At 37.8% G+C, this 24,156-nt stretch overlaps 2 protein-coding genes across 7 annotated transcripts in view; one reads left to right on the top strand and one right to left on the bottom strand.

Annotated features, from left to right (window-relative positions):
- PMS1 (PMS1 homolog 1, mismatch repair system component) overlaps positions 1-24,156 on the top strand; it is a 107,989-nt gene that overhangs the window by 3,451 nt on the left and 80,382 nt on the right. For 3 of the 6 annotated variants that reach the window (XR_012517678.1, XM_074399360.1, XM_074399358.1), the window contains exons 1-2: positions 15,615-15,704; positions 23,007-23,158. Coding sequence is in view for 4 of the 6 variants with exons in the window: in XM_074399360.1 (XP_074255461.1) it covers positions 23,027-23,158 (132 nt within the window). In the remaining 2 variants the exon portion in view is untranslated. Of the gene's footprint in view, positions 1-14,772; positions 14,863-15,614; positions 15,705-23,006; positions 23,159-24,156 lie in introns of those variants that run through there. The other 3 variants (XM_074399361.1, XM_003940823.4, XM_074399359.1) reach the window with 2 other exon arrangements.
- On the bottom strand, positions 186-12,849 carry ORMDL1 (ORMDL sphingolipid biosynthesis regulator 1). The gene is made up of 3 exons (XM_003940826.4): positions 12,676-12,849; positions 6,061-6,212; positions 186-2,382 (listed from the first exon to the last, which is right to left on the bottom strand). The coding sequence occupies exons 1-3, from the start codon at positions 12,847-12,849 to the stop codon at positions 2,247-2,249; spliced, it is 462 nt and encodes a 153-aa protein (XP_003940875.1). The 3' UTR covers positions 186-2,246.

Here is a 24,156-nt window from a genome sequence, read left to right as displayed (position 1 = left end):
GATATTATTATGCCCCTTTATAATTCAATAGACAATAATACTATAAACCTAAAAAAGGATGGGGGCAGGTCAAAGGGACACAGCAGTCAACTTGTAATAGTTCCTAATGGTCAAAGCTAGAGGACAATTTGAGCAACAAATCATGATAATGGATTATAACCCAAAGAATGAAATATCCATGAACCCAGAGTTTAAGTGATTTAATAAATAAATGAAGAAGAGACAAATCTTCCTTATAAAAGATACCAATAAATAATTATAGAAGGAATAAGGAAAACAGAAAATCATCACTAGAACTCCATATTAATAATTGCTGCAGGAAAGATCCACCAATGTATTCTAAAATTAGTGGCATTTCTGAGCTCATGACTCCTTAGAAATTGCCATTATGTCTCCTGACTTGAAGTTAGGAACATTTGTGACATGGCAATTTATTTTGTTTGAAGTAATAGTCATTACAGATTTTGTTTTAATGGAATGTATGCATCGAAAGGAAGGGAGTTGGTTTCTCTCGTTTACAAACTATCCTCAATACCTAAAATAACTCCTATAACAGAGTTGGTCCTTCAAATATCTACTGAGTAAATATTTTTAAAACATTGACAGGAGAAAGCAGGAAAGAAAGCATGTGTAAGAGATTTCTATCTGATGTTAAAAAAATGTAAGCCTTTTGAGAGAAACTTTAAAATAAAGAAAAACAAATTAATGTTTTTTGTTACTTTAATTTTATAAATTCAGTTGCTCAAAAACTTGAAAAATGTCACTTTAATTTTGATGACTAAATTTGGAGAGCTTTTCAAATAATCTTACACCAAGGAAAAATTTTATTATAGATGCCAGTTATTTAAAAATACATGGGAAAAGACAAATATACAAAGGTAGTATCATACAACTGATTTCTAAACTCAATACTTTTGAAATACAAAACAATGATCATTACCCCCAGAAGTCAGTTTACTGACACAGATTGATGTTTAACTTGATCTATAACTCTTTTCATTCAATTTTGTTTATAAATATTACTGAATTTTTAAATTTCATCACATCTGAATTTTATGGGATTGTTTTTGAATGTTTACTTCTTAAAGTAGTATATAGTTATTTCTTGTAGTTAATGTCAGCAACTATAGGAAGCTTTCCTAAGTCACAAGAATTCAATGTGGTTGCTGTTCTGAAGACAGTTACCATTTTGAGCTATCTATACTAAGACCCATGTATTCAAAGACAAAATATTAATGGACAAAATGTGGGGGTTGAGAGCAGGAAGAGGACTAAGAAAAGAAAATGTTATCTTTTACCGCAGACCTGCCAAAAAAAGACTGTTACTTACTTTGGTACTATTGCTAGAGAAGCAGTTTCTGCCAGACCAGAGGTTGGCCATACGGTTGTTCCTTTTATATTTCCTTTTCCAAATGATAACAGACTTTGCCAACTAAATTGTTCAAGCAAATAAGCAGATACCTTTAAATTACCATATACTTTTCAGTTGCTTGAAATAAATTATTTTCTCAATTGGTTTAGCAGCCTTGTGTCTGGAAAAGCAGTAAAACCCACTTTGTTCCAAAATTAGAACACTGACTCTGAGGCTGCTTGTAAAATGCTTGGCTATCTTCTATCACCAATCAGTCATGAAGGTGAACCTCCATGAACTCTGTAATGTAAAAAATGTAAAAATGACCTCATCGATCAATACACAATATTGAGCCAGCAAAACCAAAAAAGTACCCTCATTAAGTAGGAACTGGCTTGTATAAAACAAGAGGATATATATCCTCTTACATAAAACAAGAGAAATATGTATGGTAATAAAAACAATCTTTAATAAACCTATATAGAGATGATTCTGGTTTACATGTAAGTCTGCTTTAACCATAACTGAATGATTGGAAATGCTCTTTTCTTAACACAATTCCCATTCATTATAAGTTATGCTGGTCCTAGTATCTTACAAATTCTTATTTCCTTGAATTTATCTACTACATCTTCACTGTGTTGCCCTTTAACTTATAAGCTGGGCCTGCCCAGCCTGCTTATAAAGCCTCTCTTCAGATACCACATGTATTAAAGAGAGGCATCATTTAACAGAAATCTGCACTTCAAAACAGCACTTGAAGGACCAGCCATTGGCTCTCCAACGTAAATACCTCTCATTTCACATTATCACAGAAACAGTGCAGTTTACTAACCACTCCTTCCTTATAAGAAATTCAGTAGCTATAAAAATTTTTGTTCAGTTTCAAAAAATGTCAATACTTATTAATTCCAAAGATCCGAACACCATGTAGTTGTGGCATTTTGGGAATTAGCACGCTCAGGAGAGAAGCTGTGTTTAGGATGAAGTGAGTTGAATCATACTTCGTATAGAAACTTGCCAGAAAATATCTGTAGAGATAAAAGTTAAGAATATATATATGTAACATCCAAAAATAAAATTACTTAGAAATTAAACAATTTTAAAGGTAGAAAAAAAGGCCGAAACATAAATACCTAAAAATAAAACTATTTTTGAACACTAAAACAAGAGGAATCCTTTCAGTTTGGCCCCCAGTTTATCTGATTAGGAACTAAAAAATTTGTTTAATGGAGGTCCATATTTTCCATTTCTGTAATTGTGTTAAATATGTTTAATAGAACACATTGCATCCTTTAAGGCAGAAGGCTTTCAAACTAGGGTTCATATGCCCTCTGAAATATCAGATGTAGTTCTGTATTTCCATATATGTTTCTGAAAAAGATCTGGATGCAAAGCATTCATCTTATTCTCAAAAAGTTGTGTGACTCACAGGTTAAGATCCTCTACAGTAAAGCTCTGAAAAATGGGGTTTTAGTGCATTAGTACAATTCCTATCTTTGAAGGGAATAAATATTTGGTTGCCCTTTTGATGTTCTCATTTTTGTACTGCAGTTGAGCAGGTCTACAACCACTTACTGGTAACTTGAAAGACACTGTTGTACCATTCCAGCTGCTTCTTAATGCATGTATGTTTTTGGATATCCAACTGAGAATTTGTTTTAACAAGCCCCATGCCTAAAGCATCTTTAAAACCATTAATCACCACCGCACCCAAGTGTTACCTTTTACTAGGAAAAAACAAAAACAAAAACACATAAATCACTCAAATCCAGAATGTTTAGTATTACCTATGGGTATATCAAGGTGCAGACACATCATCTGATTACTCAACGAATAATACAGTTAATATGTAAAGAATAAAACATCCTATCTTATTTGTTCATAAATAAGCAGTTAGTTTACATATGGGTATTTGTCTATTTTTGCAGTACACAAGGAAAGTATTCTAATCGTGTTTAACTACTGACATTAGTTTCTCAAAGGGAAATAAATATATTATGTAATATAGTTAGAAGAGAGGAGCTACTTCCAAGTGTGACTAAAAACATCACAGTCAGAGAATTTTATATATTTTCAGAACCATCTGGATTGAGAAATTCTACAATCCTCCACCTATTTTACAAACTATAGTCAGAAAATTCTTTCTCGAGAGTAAACCATATTCTTCAATTTTGAAATTCTTTCTTCCTGGTTTCATATATTTGAACACTATATTTATACTTCCTTTACTGAACAAAATACGATATCCCTGCAAGCTCATTTCATTTGCCACCATCATTATAAGGTTTAACCTAATCTGATAGGTTAGAAATAATAAATCTTATAATAGGTTCTTCTGACTACAACATAGTGTTATGTCCCCTTTTTGTCTTTTAATTAAAACTAATTTTGTGTGTAGACTGTAAGAAAATTACTTGACTCTTTTAAAAACTTAGACAACCCGCTGATGGTATGCAAAACCCAGGTGGCAATCAGTGTGACAACATTTATTTGCCAACAGCTATACTGGAAAGAGACCTGTATTACAAGATAGCAGTTTAGGGGGTTTAACCTGGGCTCTTAACTCCAACTAGATGCAAGATCTTCAATAAGGTAATGTATTTGAGTCTGTTCCTTTACCTGGAATAACACTCCATGTCACACCTACCTGACAAATGATGATCAAATAGGAAAATGTGAAAGCACTTTGAAACGTCTTAATGCTATGTAGTAGATGGCTTTAATGCTATTTCTTCATTTAAGTAAGCAATTTAATCAGAATATTTGAAATCCTACCTGCCGGTCAAAAGTATATTTTGAGAAAGACAGACACTTATAGAGGTACATCTCAGCTGACCTTTTACGTGACAGCTGTGATTAAAAATTCAGAATATGTCAGGTGTTTTGCATATATTATGATATATAGATTAGAAAACTGTGAAGAAATTGCCAAAACTCACAGAACTTCAAAGTGGTTGAGCCAAAATCCAAATTTAGGGCCATCTGAATAACCAATATTTTTGTTATTACATGCATGCATACATTCATTATTTATTTAATAAATTGGGTCTTGCTCTGTCGCCCAGATTGGAGTACAGCAGTGTGACTACAGCTCTCTGCAGCCTCCAACTCCTAGCCTCAAATCACCTTCCTGCCTCAGCCTCCCCTGTAGCTTGCAATTATTTTTGTTAGACCACACCAACACTTTTCTTTGAGTTTAATTTTATATGGGACTAAACCAATTCAAAATTTCCTCAAAGTGTTATAAATTAAGGAAGAATAACCCCATTATTTTATGCTCAGTTTATTCCTTTCACTTGAAAAATGCCTTCCCTTACTTAACTATCTATCTAAAACCTGTCCTCTCTTAAGTTCTAGCATAAGGATTGCCAACACCTCCAAGAAGTCTTTTGTGCTACACCAGGCTACGCTGACTATCATGGACATTATTATACATAACATATGTGGTACAGAGTATTACGATATATGAGCAATACTTCTATTATGTGCAGGCCACTGTACTTTGGAATTCAAAGCAATCCATGTCCTTAAAAATTCTTTGGAGGGGCCGGGCGCGGTGGCTCAAGCCTGTAATCCCAGCACTTTGGGAGGCCAGGGCGGGTGGATCACGAGGTCAAGAAATCGAGACCATCCTGGTCAACATGGTGAAACCCCGTCTCTACTAAAAACACAAAAAATTAGCTGGGCATGGTGGCGCGTGCCTGTAATCCCAGCTACTCAGGAGGCTGAGGCAGGAGAATTGCCTGAACCCAGGAGGCGGAGGTTGCGGTGAGCCTAGATCGCGCCATTGCACTCCAGCCTGGGTAACAAGAGCGAAACTCTGTCTCAAAAAAAAAAAAAATTCTTTGGAGGGACAAAATGAAACATATATACAATTTTTATTTGTCAATTATACCTCAATAAAACTGGAGGAAAAAGGAGGTGGCATTTCAGGTAGAAGACAAGATTTGAACAAAGAAACAGAAATAGTACTACACATGAAACATTCAAGAAATGCTGCTTAGAAGGCCAAGTAGGAGTTGGGTGGGGATAAAATACTTACATAATGGGGAAATGAGGTAGGAATTATTTTCTGAAAGGCCCAGTATGTCAGACAAGAAGAAATTAGATACCAGATACAAAGTTAATGCAATCCAGATAGATACCTCATTTATTTCTTAGAACATTAGGATTGAATTAGGTATCACTAGCTAGAATTTTATATACGAGTAAACCAAGCTGGCTGAGTGATATATATAGGACTCCACCCAGGTCTGTCCTATAATGAAAGCCTGACCTCTTTTTTTCTAAATCATACTCTTTCCCAAGGAGTCTGAATATCTCAACAGGTTGGGTGGCCAACGAAATTCTTCTGATTGTCTAAATCATTGCTTAGAGTGATTAATCTGATAGTGTAATACAGAACATGATTATGTATTTTGTGTTCTTACAAGAAACCTAAGGACAGGGCCTGGAATACATGTGACCTGTGTATCCTAAATGTCCAGCTGCACTGATTAGCATGTAATATTGTCTCCGTATGACCTGACTGAAGTGAAAACTAGTTTATTATCAACTTGTTAAAAATTTTGTCTATAATTTATATTATATCTGAGGTGCAACTTATTGATAAAGTTTTCAACAAAATATTTTCTAATCCCAATTTATTCTTCAAAGGGTATCTTCCTCTTATCCAATCCTCCTATCTAAAAATTTCTGCCACTTACAGAATTATTGGAGAAATTGTGAAAAACTTCCGTGAAGATGTAAACTGTACTCCATAGTCCAGTTGTTCCCAGTGAGTTAGGAGTCTTGCTTTACCCTGGTCAGGAGTTTCGAAAGGTGTTCCTTTCACTGCATGCAAAAATACATACATCCCCTGGAAAACAAGCAAGGGGGTATAAATGATCAGTATCAAATACAAAATTAGTCTCTGTCTTTAAGCATTAATGAGGTTCCAAGCTGTTTGTGAGAGTGTGATTTAACTGAGTTCATTTTAAGCTTTTATAAATAGTGACAGGCTGTGGCCAGTTTCTTTATAATAAAATAGAGCTTTCTGGGGTATGTAAATAATATTATGTGAGAATTGGTAAAATGAAAGTAACCTGTTTGCATTTCTTTTTCATTAAACTGAAAATAAGTATCAGAGTAGCTTCATATCTTTACATTCAGATTTTCTTACACTCTTCCTATTAGGAAATAGGATTACTTTTTCCCCAATGTATAGGAGGTTTTTATTCAGGGTATATTAATAAATTTGATGATACTTAAAAAAATGATAAAGACATACAAACTGGTAGAAAACAACAAAATGCTTAAAGACTATTGGGAAAAATAGTTTTTAGATATTTAATGACAACCGCCTTTGCCTTAACAGTTCTCTTCCAAAGCAACAAAGATATAATAGGTATAATGTTCCACTCAATTCCCTTTTAGAATCACCATTGTGCCTCAATAGTGTTTCTTCTGAAGTCAGTTTTTAAAACTCAAAGCAAATAACATTACTAAAAGCCATTCTGTCAGATCAAAATCTAAACATGTCATTTTTTTTTATTAATAGGGTAGAAAAACCCAGTATATACTAGATTTGGTTTACTTGAGAGGATGATACACATTTAGATTGATAGGCAGTGTTTCATTCAGGATCACTGCTTGAGGCACTATAACAGGATAATGCCTAAATATTATTATGACACAAAGTTTTTCCTTCTAGATACTACAATGTGATGTTATTTTTCCTACCTCAACTTTTAATGATTATATAGAAAAATTAGGGATTTGAAATTTTATATGACACCAGGTTAATCAAACCCTTCCTTTTAAGGCTTAGTCTACTTGTAGTTATTCCATTAGGCAATTCAGAAGTTGTTTAGCTACAATTACAAAGCTATGGAGGAAAGGACTCATGTTCAATTGGATTTAACCCACCAAACATTTAATAAGTGGCTTATATGTACAAGACACAGGACATATATGCACATATGAAATTGAATGAGACGTACCCAAGCCTTGGAAAAACTCAATCTGCTAAGAGATGGTAAAGAAAAAACACTAAGCATGAACAACTAGAAAGTAGGGCAGAAACTGCTATCAAGGTATAATCAGAGTACTCAGCAAATGGGAGAGGAGGGAAAGGTTCCTTGTTGCTGTGGCAAAAGTCTTGATGTGACCTCAATCACCTCATTCTTAAAAGTTCAGCTCAAATACAATTCCTTAGAAAAACCTACCTCATTAGTAATAATCTCTTGTCTATGGGGTTGGATACAATTTTATTGAAAATACTATTATAGTACAATATATCATGTTAGAGTTGTTTGCATGATGTTTATTTTCCCATTAGCCTAAATACACTAGGAATAAGCACTGGTACACTGCAACATTAGGAATGTTGGAACATGACATTACACCAAGGAGTATTTATTCTGTAAGCACTAGGAAACCATTTTCATATGGGCTTTAAAGTGAATTATAAAACAAAGTATATGTTTTGAAATTCTCAGGGGGTATAGGACCCCAAAAAAGTTAAGAACCTCTATTCCAGACCACATACGTATTAGAATCTAAGAGAATCATCAACCTGTCATTATTTCCTCAAACCACCTGTACTTAAATCATGTTTAAAGTATCTAAACAGTTTATTTTATATATTTTTTTCAGTGAAAAAGAACAAAATTGTACCTGGCCATATATCTTCTACCCCAGTATTATTTTTAAAATTGTTTTTATACAGAAAAGTTTGTGATAATTATTCCTACATTAAAAGAATTAGGGAACAAAAGCATGTAGCTCATGGCTAGTCCTTACTGAATACCTACTAAATCAAAATGAATCATTCATTTTTAAAGCTGGGCCAAGAATCTTGTGATTAATACCTCTGAGGCTGAACTGTAGCACTTAATAAAACAATTAGTGTAGGTTTCTACTGTATGGTTCAGAAAGGCAAATACACTGTATTTTTCTGACTGGGTGTAATAATTAGGTCCATTTTCTCATCTTTAAAGGCATTCAGCATGTATTTCAGATTTTTAATTGGTTTAATGTAGGCTATTTTCAAAGTAAACTTAAATTTGGAGTCATGTAATTACAACTCCTACAGCTAATTAGTTAAGTTTTTAGTGTGGTGAACTAATCACAAGTAAATCACAAGTTTGCTTTTCTATACAATGTCAATTACCAATCATTTTGTCCATGGTCAACCAACTTGAAACATGGTTAGGGGCCGGTGGTGGTGCAGAGGATGGCTTCTAAAATATATTTAATACATGTGCCACTGGAGAAAAGACTAACTTATTCAGCAAATGTTTAAAGACGTTTTTAGAGATACAAAAATTAAAGCATAAAAAGATAAACTGCTAATTCTAAAACTATGACAAACACATGATTAAAGAATGCAGCATGGGAGTTGTGTAGATTCCTCGAGGGATAGTTTTGCTGGGCAAGTAGGAATCAGGCAGAGGAGGAAGAAGGGTGGGGTATTAACATAGTAAAGACTGGGCTGGGCGTGGTAGCTCATGCCTGTAATCCCAGCACTTTGGAAGGCCGAGGCAGGTGGATCACCCGAGGTCAGGAGTTTGTGTCCAGCCTGGCCAACATGGTGAAGCCCCATCTCTACCAAACATACAAAAATTAGCCAGGCGTAGTGGTGCGCGCCTGTAGTCCCAGCTATTAGGAAGGCTGAGGCAGGAGGATCGCTTGAACCTGGGAGGTGCAGGGTGCAGTGAGCTGAGATCACACCACTGCACTCCAGCCTGGATGACAGAGAAAGACTCCATCTCAAAAAAAAAAAAAAAAAAAGTAGACACTGAGTGCCATGGCTCACTCATGCTTTGGGAGTCTGAGACAGGAGGATCTCTTGAGGCCAGGAGTTTGAGACTAGCCTGGGTAAACATAGCAAGACATCCCCATCTCAATCAATCAATCAGCTGAGCATGGTGACACACACCTGTCTATAGTCCTATCTACTTGGGAGGCTGAGGTAAGAGGATTACTTGAGACCAGGAGTTCAAGGCTACAGTGAGCTATGATCATGCCACTGCACTCCAGCCTGGGTAACAGAGTAAGGCCCTGTCTCTGTAAAAAAACAAAATGGCTAGGCATGGTGGCTCATGCCTGTAATCCTAGCCCTTTTGGAGGTAGTGTAGGACTGCTTGAGGCCAGGAGTTTAAGACCAGCCTGGGCAACAAAATGAGACCCTATCACTATTAAAATTAAAAAAAATAGCCAGGTGTGTTGTCATGTGCCAACGTAGTGAGACACTATCACTATTAAAACAAAAAAAATTAACTAGGTATGATGGCACGTGCCAGGAGTCCTAGAATTTCTCAGGAGGCTAAGGTAGGAGGAGGTATGATCATGCCAGTCTCTTAAAAAAAAAAAAAAAAAAGAGTACTTGGTCAAAGGGAAAAGAAAATATAGTAGAAAAGTTTAAGCCAAAGCAATAAAATGAGAGCAAAATTATTTCCTTTACTGCTAGTGTACAGCCTGTATTTAGAGCTGGCTGAGATAAGGTGAACTCTCCTTTTTGTTTCTGCACTGTTATCAACTGGTCTTGTATGTCACACAAGAAACTTAAATTTTACCATGACTGCAATGGATAATCACTGAAGGACTTAAGAGTATGACTTTAAGCAAACATGCGTTTTTAAAACATCACTCTGCCAAGTTGGAATGGAGAAGGGTAGGGAAGCATCACAAAGGCCATTTGATTTATTTGAATAATTTACTTGAGGAAAAAAATGAGGGTATGGGGATCAAGTTGAGAGTAAAGCAGAAGATACTGTTCTGAGCAAATGGATATGGAATATAAAGGAAAAGAAGTTATCCTAAGATTTAGGTGACTTTGTTCTTGTTTGCATGGGATGATTCTGATTATACCAATTCTTTTGTAGTAGTTATTACCAGAGCTCCATTTTACTCTCAGAACAGTCTGTTTGGACTATACATTACAGATTGAGTATCCCTTATCCAAAATGCTTGGGAGCAGAAGTGTTTCAGATTTTGGATTATTTTGGATTTTGGAATATCTCCATATACATGAGATATCTTGGGGACAGAACCCCAGTCTAAACATGAAATTCATTTATGTTTCATATACATCCTACACACAACACAGTCTAAAGCTAATTTTATATGGTATCTTTCAATAATTTTGTACATAAAGTTTTGACTGCACTTTAATTGCAACCTGTCAGGAGGTCAGGTATGGAATTTTCCACTCATGGCATCGTATTGGTGCCAAAAACGTTTTGAATTTTAGAACATTTTCTATTTTGGGTTTTCCGATTAGGGATGCTCAACCTGTATATTAATTGCTTTACCATTAACATTCAGCTATCTGGCTTGGCCTTTAGATAAGATTAACAGTGAAGTCAGAGGAGCAGATTTGGGTGGTAAGGGACTAATCAGGAGTAAGATAAGTACCATTTATACTTGTTTGGTTTAAAGTGCAAGGTAATCTGGTGATTTAAATAAATACAAGCATCCTTATTCTACAGGTAGAAACTGAACATACGGGTAGATGAAGTAACCTAGGTAGAATACACAGCATGAGAAGAGAGGAAGAAAAGAACTTTGGGAATAGCAATATTTAAGAGAAGAAAAGAGAAGGAAGACCCCATCAGAAGAAAGAGGTCAGAAATACATGCAGGTGATCCCATGGAAGCCAAAGGAAGAGTGTCAACAAAAGGGAGATGATTAGTGTAACGTATTTCAGAGAAGTCACTATTTAAAAGAAAACGTCGTTTGCCCTTACAAAGTCTATCACATAAAATGGACTAATGGACACATATTTATCATGTCTACCAGCGCATCATTCCTGTCCTCCTCCAGTTAATATCAAATATCCCCCAGAAGATAGAAAATAAATATTATTATTATTATTTGAGACATGGTCTCACTCTATCACTCGGGCTGGAGTACAGTAGAACAATCTTGGCTCACTGCGACCTCCACCTCCCATGCTAAAGTGATTCTCCCACCTCAGCCTCCTGAGTAGCTGGGACTACAGATGTGCCACCACCACATCAGCTAATTTTTTGTAGAGATGGGGTGGGTTTCAGATTTCCCCATGTTGCCCAGGCTGGTCTCGAAATCCTGAGCTCAAGTGTTCTGCCTACCTCAGCCCCGCAAAGTGCTGGGATTACAGGCATGAGCCACCATGCCTGGCCAAAATAAATGTTAATTTTTCAAAATCAGTTTCTCCTGTTTTCCTGTCTTAATGCTTTTCAGTTCATTTTAAAAAATATCTTTCAACGAATGTTCTGCTAAACTGGATTCAATTAAAATTCTCAACTAGCTGTATTTCCTCCTTTACACGTTACTTTAATAGGCTGGTAAAGACAAGAAAAGTTTCTATTAGGATTGTTTTGTGTGTGTGATTTTTTTTTTTTTTTTGTAAAAGGCAGTTTCCAGGGCTGCATAATATGTCAGTAGAGTCAATCAAAACTTTGATGCTTTGTAAAGCTAATACGAGAGGATGATATATTCAACAAGCAGCAGCTAAGGCACCATAAGATCCAGAATCATATAAGATACGATTAAGTTCAAAACTTAAATACTGAAACAGTAAAGGATAATTACACAATTTAGACAGATAAGTTAACAAGGATAGAAACTAAAATGATCTATTTTCTACAGTTTATACAACAAGAGAAAAAAAAAGTCTTACTTAGAAAAAGGCCCAATGTAATTTAAAAGAAAGAGAAAATTCTATCCCAGGTTAGAATTTTTCGAAATTAAGTCTTATATACTAAAAAACGACTAAACTATGCACTTTAAATGAGTGGATTTTATTGCATGTTAAAAGCTGTTTAAAAAAAAAACGAAGTCATATATGTCACAAAACCTTAATTAAGCTTTTTTAAAAACTGTGTTTAAACATACATATCATAAAATTTACCATCTTAGCCCCTTCTTTTTTTTTTTTTTTTAAACGAGCAGTCTGTAGTGCAGTGGCACCATCTTGGCTCACGCAACCTCCAACTCCCAAGTTCAAGCGATTCTCCTGCCTTAGCCTCCCCAATAGCTGAGACGACAGGCATGCAGTATTTTTAGTAGAGATGGGGTTTCACCATGTTGGCCAGGTTGGTCTCAAACTCCTGACCTTGTGATCCACACGCCTTGGCCTCCCCAAGTGCTAGGATTTTAAATGTACAATTGAGTGGTATTAAATATATTCATATTGTTGTGCACTCATCACCATTACCATCCACATCCAGAACTCTTCATTTTGCAAACCAAAAACTCTGTATCCATTAAGCAGTAACTCTCCATTCCTTCCTCCCTTTAACTTCTGGCAACCACTAAAACTAAAGCTTTTAAGTAGTATAATGTGAAATTCTTACCAGATTATGTATAATATTTGTTAAAGTCCAAGCAACAGGAACACTGAAGAAGGGAATGCTGAGTAAGACAATATGAAGCAAGCCAACTCCCAATGCATATGTCAGCCACATACCCCGACTGTTCATGACACGGGTATTTGGATTCACTTCACTGTGGGCGACTCCAACATTCATGTTTGCTCTGTAGGAAAGTAATGAAATGAATCAACACTGATACAACTGGCAACCTAAACACCCTCAAGTCTGACATGACAAGGTACATGTATTATAAGGATTATTTTTTCCTAGTTATTTTGAAATAGCACACAACCACCATCCAAAATATGCTACTTGTAGATGCTGATGACAGCAGTAAAGAATGTTCAACTTTTCACTTGATGGTAAGATAAGACTTATTTTTTATGGTTCTATTTGAAAAAATAGTTAAAATCCTTTTCCTAAACTTTGTTTTCTAGCATTTTGTTTTATTGAATAAGAAAATTCAAATTCAAAGAGAAAACCTACATTTTCTTATATCATGAGAGCAAAGTGAAATGCCAGAGGCTAAATTTACCAATAAATTTATATTAAAAAGAAAAAGCAGAACTTACCCAGCCAGTCTGTCAAGTAGCCAGACTCTTATATCTGACTTAATGTATCCATAAAGAATGGTCAGAGTTCAGATCACTTCTTTCTGAATACTGAATGTGGAAGATACACGCTGTTGATATAATGTGGTGTAAAATTTACATGGTCAAGGGATAATATTTCTCAACTTTGTGATACAACTAGGTGAAAGCAAGGAGTCTTCTGAATATTTCTCTAGTTAACTCCTCAAAAACTTCAGTTTTCTTTCTTTTTAAAAAGTTTTGCCCTGGGTATGTCTTGTAGCAAAAATAAAATAAATAAATAAATAAATAAAGTTTTTCCCTTCTCCTTTTCCATTGAAGATGGACTCCAAAGGAAGAACAGACAATAGTTTTCGGTTCTTTTAATGATGGTGTTTACGTGGGTCTAAATATTCCTTAAAATAAAACTGTCCTGAAGAACACCTATCATCTGAGGGAGGGGGAAAACGAGGCTATATTATATTTGGAACAACTGTGATTTAAAAAAATAAACGCTTGTATTACGGAGTTCGCATACGGAGAGGAATTTCTCATAACCCCATCCAGCGAGTGTTTCCGGAGTATAATGCTCCTTCCCCTCTAAAAACCCATGGAACAGGCATCAAGGCTTAAGATGACCAAAAGTTAGATACACTAAGACCGCTAAAGTCTCCAATTTACACGTGTAAAACTTTCGTCTAAACATCTATCACTTATCATACATTATTTTTAACCATACTTAAGAATATGCCAACACTCAAGATAGTTTTCCCACTTTCTACTGGATAGAGGCCTGAAATTTACATCTCAGCTGGAAGGCAAAGCTGGTGTGGTACTCACCCTACTCCAACCAGAAAACCTTTCCCCCCAGCAGGTTTGCCGGGCTGCCCCAGGATTGGCAAACAATGACCTCAGAGACCGTGAAGAGGCTGTCGGCTCTGCCCTTGTTGGTGCCTCCGAAGGCGGCGACCCCTCAGGGAAGCCACCCTGCCAGACCGGCAGCCCAAGCGCTCCGGGCCAGAGAAACTCAGCAAAGGCCGCCACTGCTACCACCTCCCCAGCCGCCCCTTCCTTCTCGCGGCCGCATGTCACGTCGGACCCCGGCAAGACAGCAAGGATTTGCGTAGAGGGTGAGCCTCTGAGGCCACTTGGCCCGCATGGCCACGCAGGGCGCCGCACATGCAGCCGGAGCCCACTTTTTCCTCTCAGGACGACCCTAGGTCGCCAGCAGTTCCCTATCGACGACGGCGACTATACAGCGTCCGCCGCGTTCGCGCCCACTTACCCGCAGCCCTACTCCGCGCCGCCGGCTCGCTGCAGGTCCAGCCCCGCGGCTACGGCCGCGGATTGACGCTCTCAGCCCGGGCGCTGCGCAGCTAGCGGAAGCTTTCACAGGCAGAGTCGCTGCCAGCTGATTGGCTGCAAGCAACGCCAATCCCACGTTCCGCCAAAGAGAGGCGGGACTAAGTGCCGCGCTCCCAGTGTCTGCTCCGACGTGCGCGCGTGCTGGGGGGCGAGTAGGGGGCCGGGCCTGCGCTTCGGGTGATACACTGGCTGCTCGCCGATGGTGGATGGTAATTGCCTGCCTCGCGCGAGGAAGGTAGTGTGGTGTGACTAATGGGTATTTATTATATTCTCGATGGCTCGAGGGCCCCCTCCCCTCTACTACTCCTGGTCCGGGTACGAACGCTGCCGGCAGCTAAGGACGCTTCCCGCTCGGGGCGGGAAGCAAAGCCGGGCTTTCGGGCGCCCTCACGTGGGGCGCGTTCTCTGAGCCGGTCTGGGCTCCGGGGTGTTCTGGTTTGGTCTTTGTTGCGGCCCATTCCACAGACGCTTGCTTTTGTTTTCCAAGCAGCAAATTTAACCCATGGCACCTATAACTCCTTTTGTGAGGGTGGCAGTTGTTTACTATTGTATGCTGTGGCATCATACAGGGGGTACAAGTTAAACTCTTTAAAGTTAATCACGATTTTTGCTAGTGGCCTTCTGGGTTTATCCGTACTCCGAAGACAGGCACTTGTATTACATCCTGAAGAAATGTGGATGCCAAAAATTGATCTTGAGGAAAGTCTTGATTAGATTTCGAAGTGTAATTTCCCTCACCTTGGCGGTGCTGAAAGTTTGTGATTTTTATTGCCGACATAGCTTTCAACATTTTGAAGTTGACTTAGAATGTTGGCTATGTATGTCTGTGTATCTTGCATTTCTGTTGGCTTTATGACCTTAATTGTTTTGAATTTGGTCTGATCTTTAAATAAATTATTTCTTTGTTTTCTCTCTAATGAAAGTCTGTGAGTTCTCTGATCTTTACTTCTTTTTTAGGCACACCTGTTGTCCTTAACTGACTTTCCTGGTCATCAGCACTTGCAGAAGTGTTTCATTTCCCTCTCAGCAAATATGGAAGACTATCCTGATAGGCCCAGACATTCCTTGCTGTGATTTGTAAGCTCTATATAAACCCTTCCACTTTTTTGAAAACGTTCATTTGGTACACATACAGTAGAGTGCTATATTCCAGGGCTTATGCTAGGGATGTGTGATTGATATAAAACTCCTCTCCTCAAAGAACTCTAAGTCAGGAGTAACAGAAACACATAGTAATAGAATAACTTGTAATAAGGTTAAAGTTAGGAATGAAGTAAAGGGGGACTGCAGAGGGAAGAATGCCTAATCTGTTGGCAGGTGAGGGAGAGGAGGCTGGAGCAGGGAAGAAAAGCTTTCTCGAAGAGTTGATACTTGAATAAAATCTGGAAGGATGCTTAGAAGTCAGCCTAGAGTGAGAGAACTGTTATGAGCCGAGGAAGGAGTGAATGTCACCACTTTAGAAGAGACGGTTGGCTGGAAGCAGTGGCTCACGTGTGTAATCCCAGCACTTTGGGAGGCTGAGGCAGGCAGATCACCTGAGGTCAGGAGTTCTAGACCAGCCTTGCCAACATGGTGAAACCCTGTCTGTACTAAAAATACAAAAATTAGCTGGGTGTGGTGGTACACGCCTGTAATCCTAGCTACTTGGTGGGGGCTAAGATAGGAGAATTGCTTGAACTCGGGAGGCAGAGGTTGCAATGAGCTGAGATTGCTGCACTCCAGCCTGGGAGACAAAGTGAGTCTCTGTCTCAACAAAAAGAGAGAGAGAGATACAGAGAGAGAGATGAGTTGTACAATACAATTGCTTTAGTGCACATTCGGGCAATGATGGGATGACACTGGGAGAGAAGGCAAAAATCCAGTCGTTAAGAAGTTTGAACTTAACCTGATTGGCAATTGGAAACCTTTGTAAAACTTTTAAGTGGGGCAGCAACATGATGAAATTTAAATACAGAAAGAACCCTATTGGTGGTTGAGATTCAAGTCAAAATATCAATTAGGTAGATATTGCAGTAGTTCAGAAGAGAAAGTTTGAGAGGCTGAATGGAGGCAGCACAAATAGGAGAGAACTAGTTTGGGAAACATTTAGATATTAGGAGAGGTAGGACTGGGTGGCAGGATACAGACAGTGAGTAGAATTTCTAGGATGACTTCAAGGTTTCTAATTTTGCTTTATGTATCTCAGTTGAAAGTGTTTGGCCAGGCGCGGTGGCTCATGCCTGTAATCCCAGCACTTTGGGAGGCTGAGGTGGGCGGATCACCTGAGGTCGGGAGTTCAAGATCAGCCTGACCAACATGGAGAAACCCAATCTCTACTAAAAATACAAAATTAGCCGGGCATGGTAACACATGCCTGTAATCCCAGCTGCTGAGGAGGCCGAGGCAAGAGAATCACTTAAACCTAGGAGGCGGAGGTTGCAGTGAGCCGAGATCACGCCATTGCACTCCAGCCTGGGCAACGAGCAAAAACTATCTCAAAAAAAAAAAAAAAAAAGAAAGAAAGAAAATCTTCAAGGGCATGGCCTTTGGAGTCAATGCCAAGGTGTGCATCTCCCACTTAAAAGTTTTGTGATTTTGAGCAAGTTACCATGCCTTCAAGTCCTATTTGGTGATAAAGGATGATAGAATATGTAGAGTTGTTGTGAGGATTAAATAGGATAATATATATAAAATTCTCATGTTGGCTATTTTTTTTATTATCAAACAGGAAATGTAGGAAGAAAGTTAATTAGAGGCCGGGTGTGGTGGCTCACTCCTGTAATCCCAGCACTTTGGGAGGCCAAGGCAGGCAGACCACCTGAGGTCACAAGTTCAAGACCAGTTTGACCAACATGGGGAAACCTTGTCTCTACTAAAAATAAAAAAAATTAGCCAGTTTTGGTAGTGGGTGCCTGTAACCCAGCTACACAAAGGCTGAGGCAGGAGAATCACTTGAACCAGGGAGGTGGAGGCTACAGTGAGCCAAGGTCACGCCATTGCACTTCAGTCTGGGCAACAAAAGCAAAACCCGAAACTGCATCTCAAAAAAAGAAAGTGAAAGATTCTCTGATCACTTTGGGACATGTTACATTTAGGTTGCCTTCAGATTAAATAAATGATATTTAGAACATAGATGGAAGTAAGGCTCTGGAGTCCAGAAAAAAGTTATGATATGCAGGTGAACTGGAGGATGATATGGAGGCCAGTTAAAATTATGTATATAAAGGGAAGGAGGTTACTTTTTCTTTTTTTTTTTTTTTTTTTTGAGACGGAGTTTCGCTCTTGTTACCCAGGCTGGAGTGCAATGGCGCGATCTCGGCTCACCGCAACCTCCGCCTCCTGGGTTCAAGCAATTCTCCTGCCTCAGCCTCCTGAGTAGCTGGGATTACAGGCACGCACCACCATGCCCAGCTAATTTTTTGTATTTTTAGTAGAGACGGGGTTTCACCATGTTGACCAGGATGGTCTCGATCTCTTGACCTCGTGATCCGCCCTCCTCAGCCTCCCAAAGTGCTGGGATTACAGGCATGAGCCACCGCGCCCGGCCCAGGAGGTTACTTTTTCTAATGTTTGTGTTAGCATAAGAAAGATGCTGATAAATTATATTTAGTGGTCCTTCATTAATATTCATGAAATGAAGGGCTTGCCATGAATGAAGCATTTGATTGTTCTGCCTGGCACCCAGAGATACATAATATATAATTTCCTACATTCAAAAGTTGTACAGCAGGAAAAAGAGGAAGAAGGAAAAAAGTTTTACAGTTCAGAACAGGGGTGTAGTAGTTTCAATTATACAATTTAATTAATTTAATTTTTACAGTTATAAGGTAATATTTTACACCGGTTATAGGACAAAATGATACTTGATATTTTGAATATATTAGATTATCCAGTACATAATTAAAATTAACTTCACTTTCTTTAAAACCTTTTTTAATGTGACTACTAGAAAATTTTAAATGATATATATGGCTTACATGATAGTTCTATTAAACACTGCTGGATAGAGTAATGGTTAAAATGGCAGGCTCTGAAATCATACTACTTTGGTTTTATCCTAGCTCGTACTAGCAGTTGCATAACACTGAGGAAATTAAACTTTCTAAAATTCAATCAGCTAATCTATAAAATGGAGATAATACAGATACAATTTGCTTGTGAATTTGGGAGAGACACAGGTATTCAGACTGTAGCAATTAGGAGTGAGAAAGATAACCTGACGTATGAAATGAGATACAGACATCTTAAAACACCAGAGGACACAATGGGATGGGATAGATAAGTGATAGAATTCATGCTATGAATTGCCATGGTCTTAGTAAACTAGAATGAGAAATATTGGGATGAAATATTTAAAAAAAAGATTTTAGTTTTGTCATTGTAGGGGACAAGGTTATTATAGGGAATGAGACAAAGATGATGAGATTGAGACTGCCCAGAAGGAGTCAGTCTTGGTTTGTACCCCAAGTTTTGTTGATCAGTGTTTTTCTGATCAACAGCTAAGATTTTCTAGCTAAGGTAGAAGACTTCTTGAACCCAAGCCCCTATGGGGTAGGGGTTAAAGGTGAAAGGATTGTTCACTAAGAGGTTTAGAGGAGCTCAATTTAGAACACGTACCCTGGGATATTTTTAGCATTTATGTACCAAACACTGTAATAAGTTATTTATATATACTACCTTATTTACTTCTCACCACAATCGTATGATACCATTATTATATCCATTTTATAGATTAGGTGATTGTATTTTAGAGAGTTTAATTTCCTCAGTGTTATATACCTGTTAGTGTAAGACAGGCATTCCCAAACTACCTGAGGACCGCACACGGCCCCCTGAGGCCATTTATCCGGCCCCCCGCCACACTTCAGGAAGGGGCACCTCTTTCATTGGTGGTCAGTGAGAGGAGCACAGTATGTGGTGGCCCTCCAACGGTCTGAGGGACAGTGAACTGGTCCCCTGTGTAAAAAGTTTGGGGACGCCTGGTGTAAGAGCTAGGATAACACCAAAGTAGTGTGATTTTGGAGCCTGCCATTTTAACCACTGCTCTATCCAGCACTATTCAGTGGAACTATAATGCAAGTCACATATATCATTTTAAATTTTCTAGCAGTCACATTAAACAGATTTTTTAAAAGATAGTTTTAATAATGTGTTTTATGTGATCTAATTTATCCAAATAGGATAAAATTATTTCATCTTGTAATCAATGTAAAGAAATATGATTTTTATTAATGTTGAGTTGGAAATTGAGCATGTATTAGCATATCTCAGTTTGGACTACCCACGTTTCTAGTGCTCAGTAGCTACAGGTGGCTAAGTGGCTACCATATTGGACCATGCAGATCTGTCCCTTAGATCGAGGTAATTTTGAAGTGTTGGAAGAGTGCAGAGGTGCCTTTTGCTTGTGACAGCACTAATTTGTGTGAATGTTATGATGCTGCAGTAGCCTACCGTCCACTGTTTCCCTGCATGAGTGGGACAGGAAAGCCTCGAGAACAACAAAAATAACCACTGATAGGTAGTTGTTCACAGCTACTCTCCTGAGAACTGGGTACTCCAAAACTAAAGCAAATATATAGATTAATTAGAGCAGGCGTCCCTAAACTACGGCCCGCGGGCTGCATGCAGCTCCCTGAGGCCATTTATCCAGCCCCCCGCCGCACTTCAGGAAGGGGCACCTCTTTCACTGGTAATCAGTGAGAGGAGCACAGTATGTGGCGGCCCTCCAACGGTCTGAGGGACAGTGAACTGGCCCCCTGTGTAAAAAGTTTGGGAACGCCTGAATTAGAGGGTAGTTAGTATTAAAAAAGAATTCCCAGCATTCCTTTACATAATAATCTCTCATCATAATAGTCTACATTTTATAAGGCCTTATAGTTTGTAGAATAACATTTTGTATATACTTTCTTATTTGATCCCTCACGGTAAACCAGTGAGCTGTTAGCTCCATTTTTATAGATGACGAATTGATTTATGGAGGGATTTGAGTGATTTGCTGAGTTTATGTGTAATAAAGGTGAACCCCCAATACCTATTTTATAGGTTCTGGTCTGTACGTTTTTTCACTGTGTCAATCACTTTTGCCTTGTATGTAGCCAAATATACTGTATTTATGAACTGTGATCAGTTAACACTTTCAGAACACAATATGTCGGGCCTCTTCCTGGAAGTGCATTCCTTAAACTCCTATGTAATTGTTATACTGCCTGTACTACATTTCCTACTCAGTTACTGAATCTTTCTTTACATGTCTTTATTTGTCTTAGGCTGCCTGAGAAATAATCCTAAACCGATGACTTCCTGTTTTGTTTTTGGTGTTTTATTTATTTTATTTGCACCTAGATTCTATAGGATTAAATTATCATGGGAGCTAGTCATGGAAAATAAAGGAAATACCTTGATGTCCACCTCTAACCCCCCCTTTTTTTCCTAATAAAATCTTGACTCTATAGAGGAATTGCATGTTGTCAAGCGTATGCTTATTTTCCCGTAATCTTTTCTGAAATTAGGCAATAAGATGCAAAAAGCCCCCTCCCTGCATGCTTTACAAATGGAATTTCTATAGGACAGTTTTGGAATTTTTCTTAATTTGTTTGAACAAAGGATTTCTAGTTACCTAACAGAGATTTTGGATCTGCAGGTTGGAGCTATAAAGGACCTTAAATGCCAACCTAGAGATTTGAGCTTTATTTACTGGCTTTGAGAAGCCATATGATTAACATAATGTTTTAGGCAGAATAATGTAGAGGATAGTTATCTGACATATCTGGTATAAGACTAGTTCAGGTTAACAGTAATCCTAACTCTAAAGGAGCTTGGTGATTGAAACAGACATAACTCATGAGAATTTATGGATGACTAATGATGTTTAAATGAGACTGTTGATAAGGCACAAAACTGATTGTCATAACTTCCCAAGGTTATATCATCACTTGCTCATTCTCAGCCAGCTACACTCGTTATAGCACAATTGTTCTTATCATTCTTCAGTTATTACTGTAGTGTTTGTTTTTAAGAAATCTCTTTAGAACATGCATGTCTTGATTCCAGTATTTGTGAGCTTTCAGTGATCTACTGTAATGAGTTTGGACCACGATGTAGTTGTCACAAACATTTAAAGAAATAAATTTGATATAAAAACCTCAAATGAGAAGTACCTGGGTCCAGTTACTTAGTCAGCTTTCAGCCTCTTAAATGGTCATAACAGTAAGTCTAAGTCTCAATGAAGATGATCTACATAGTACCTACTTTTTATGGTTTAAAGGTTTAAATGCAATACCATATGTAAAGTGTTTAGCATAGTGTCTAGCATACTATATGTTTAATGTAGTAGTTGCTATTTTTTATTGTAATCATTATCATTTTAATTAATGGGCAATATAGACTGGGTGGCCAAAGGTTAAGAGTCATTGAGGCTAATTAGAAAATTATATTGGGAACTAAGTGTGAGAAATACTGAGAAAAAAATGGATGGGATTTAGGAGTGGATCAGATTTGAGTTAGGGTGAATGGATTATTTCTATAGGAAAGTCGTGGGTTTGAGGTAGGGGTTGGTTATATCTTTCTACGTAAGATAAAATTACAGTTTGAGCTAATGATTATTTCAGCAGGCAGTTGGAAATACAGGGTTAGAGTTAAGTTAGAATTGGTGATAATTAGTTCCACAAAAATCCTGGAAGAAATTTTAAAAAAGCAATTTCTTCCTCGAATGTTATTGTGGCCTGTTTGTTTATAGGTCTATTGTGGATTTTTTGAACCCATTTTTGGTTATTTTTATCCATGGGCATTTATATGTATTCATATATTATATATCAATAGAGGAATTGTTGAAGGACTCGCCTTAGCTCTGCCTCTTAACTGGATGACCTTGGACAAGTTTTCTAATTTCTTTGTGCCTCAGTAGTTTTATAAAATTGAGGTGACGATGGCACCTATTTTCAAAGGATAATAGTAAGAAATGGAAGACTTACAGCTGGGCCTGGTGACTCATGCCTGTAATCCCAGTACTTTGGGAGGCCAAGGCAGGCGGATCACTTGAGGTCAGGAGTTCAAGACCAGATTGGCCAACATGACAAAACCCCATCTTTACTAAAAATGTACAAATTAGCTGGGTATGGTGATGAGCACTTGTAATCCCAGCTACTCTGGAGGCTGAGGCAGGGGCACATGAACCTGCAAGGTGGAGGTTGTGGTGAGCCTGGGTGATACCAAGACTCCATCTCAAAAAAAAAAAAAAAAAGAAATAGAAGACAGAAGACTTAATATTGTATGTGCTAACAGTTGAGCCTAGCATGCAGTAAGTCTCAATGAGATGGTCTGTTATTTATCATTGTTATTGCCATCTGTTCTGTTGGTTGGGAATGTTTAACAATTCTTACAAGTTGCGTTTTTATCTTCTAGCTGCTCTGTTAAAAGTGAAAATGAAACAGTTGCCTGCGGCAACAATTCGACTCCTTTCAAGTTCTCAGATCATCACTTCAGTGGTCAGTGTTGTAAAAGAGCTCATTGAAAACTCCTTGGATGCTGGTGCCACAAGCATAGATGTTAAACTGGTAAGTGTCCTTGAGAAGCCAAATACCTTTAAGACAAAGAAAAAGGGCTGGACAGATGTTTTCTCTTTAAACTGTTACCTTTATTTTATTTCTTTATACCAGTAAATTATTCGTAGGAAATTGGACCCTTTGTCTTAAGAGTAAATCCTTAAAAATAAATTTAATTTAAATTAACATTATAGTAACACTAAAGGAAATACGAAAGAAAACATGTTCTTTAGGAATCCATTGCCTAAACCTTCTAATGTTTGTATTTTCTACATACATATGTCCTTGGTTATTCATATTTTCTTGTTTTAGTTATTTTCTTTTGCATTTTATTTTTTCCATCTAATCAAATTTCAAACCATTTCCCTTGTTACTTTTTTCACATTTAAAAATTTAAGTGCTGTATACTAAATCATTCGGGAAAATATGATATATATCACTCATGATTTATTGCAATTAGTTTGCATGTCTAGTTCCTTTGTTCTAATTGCTAACACATAGACATGTGTTTTATTTGTTTTTGTGTCCTCTATACCTGGCCAGTACCTAGTACGTAGTAGGAAGGTAAATAAATCTGTTGGATTGAATATAAGAAGACATTTTTAAAAATCTCCTAATTATCAGATATTTATGCTGCTTCTGGTTTTTTAGAACTAGAAACAATGCTGATAGAGATACATTTGTAAGAAAGGGCCCTAACTTTTTCTTACCTACTAGGTAAGATTCTAGGACATGGACACACTATATATATTTTGTGTAAAAATAAAATCCCAGTCACTTTTTATAAAACTCTGTGACTTAACTACTACTGTACCCATTTTATTTCTTATTGTTATTATTTTTTAAATTTTTTGAGACGGAGTCTTGCTCTGTCACCCAGGCTGGAGTGCAGTGGCTCGATCTTGGCTCACTGCAGTCTCCATCCCCGGTTCAAGCAGTTCTCCTGTCTCAGCCTCCCAAGTAGTTGGTATTACAGGTGCGTGCTACCATATCTGGCCAATTTTTGTATT

Source organism: Saimiri boliviensis, chromosome 5 (assembly GCF_048565385.1).
Source record: "Saimiri boliviensis isolate mSaiBol1 chromosome 5, mSaiBol1.pri, whole genome shotgun sequence".
NCBI classification, from domain to species: domain Eukaryota; kingdom Metazoa; phylum Chordata; class Mammalia; order Primates; family Cebidae; genus Saimiri; species Saimiri boliviensis.
This window is presented reverse-complemented; position numbering and strand designations above follow the sequence as displayed.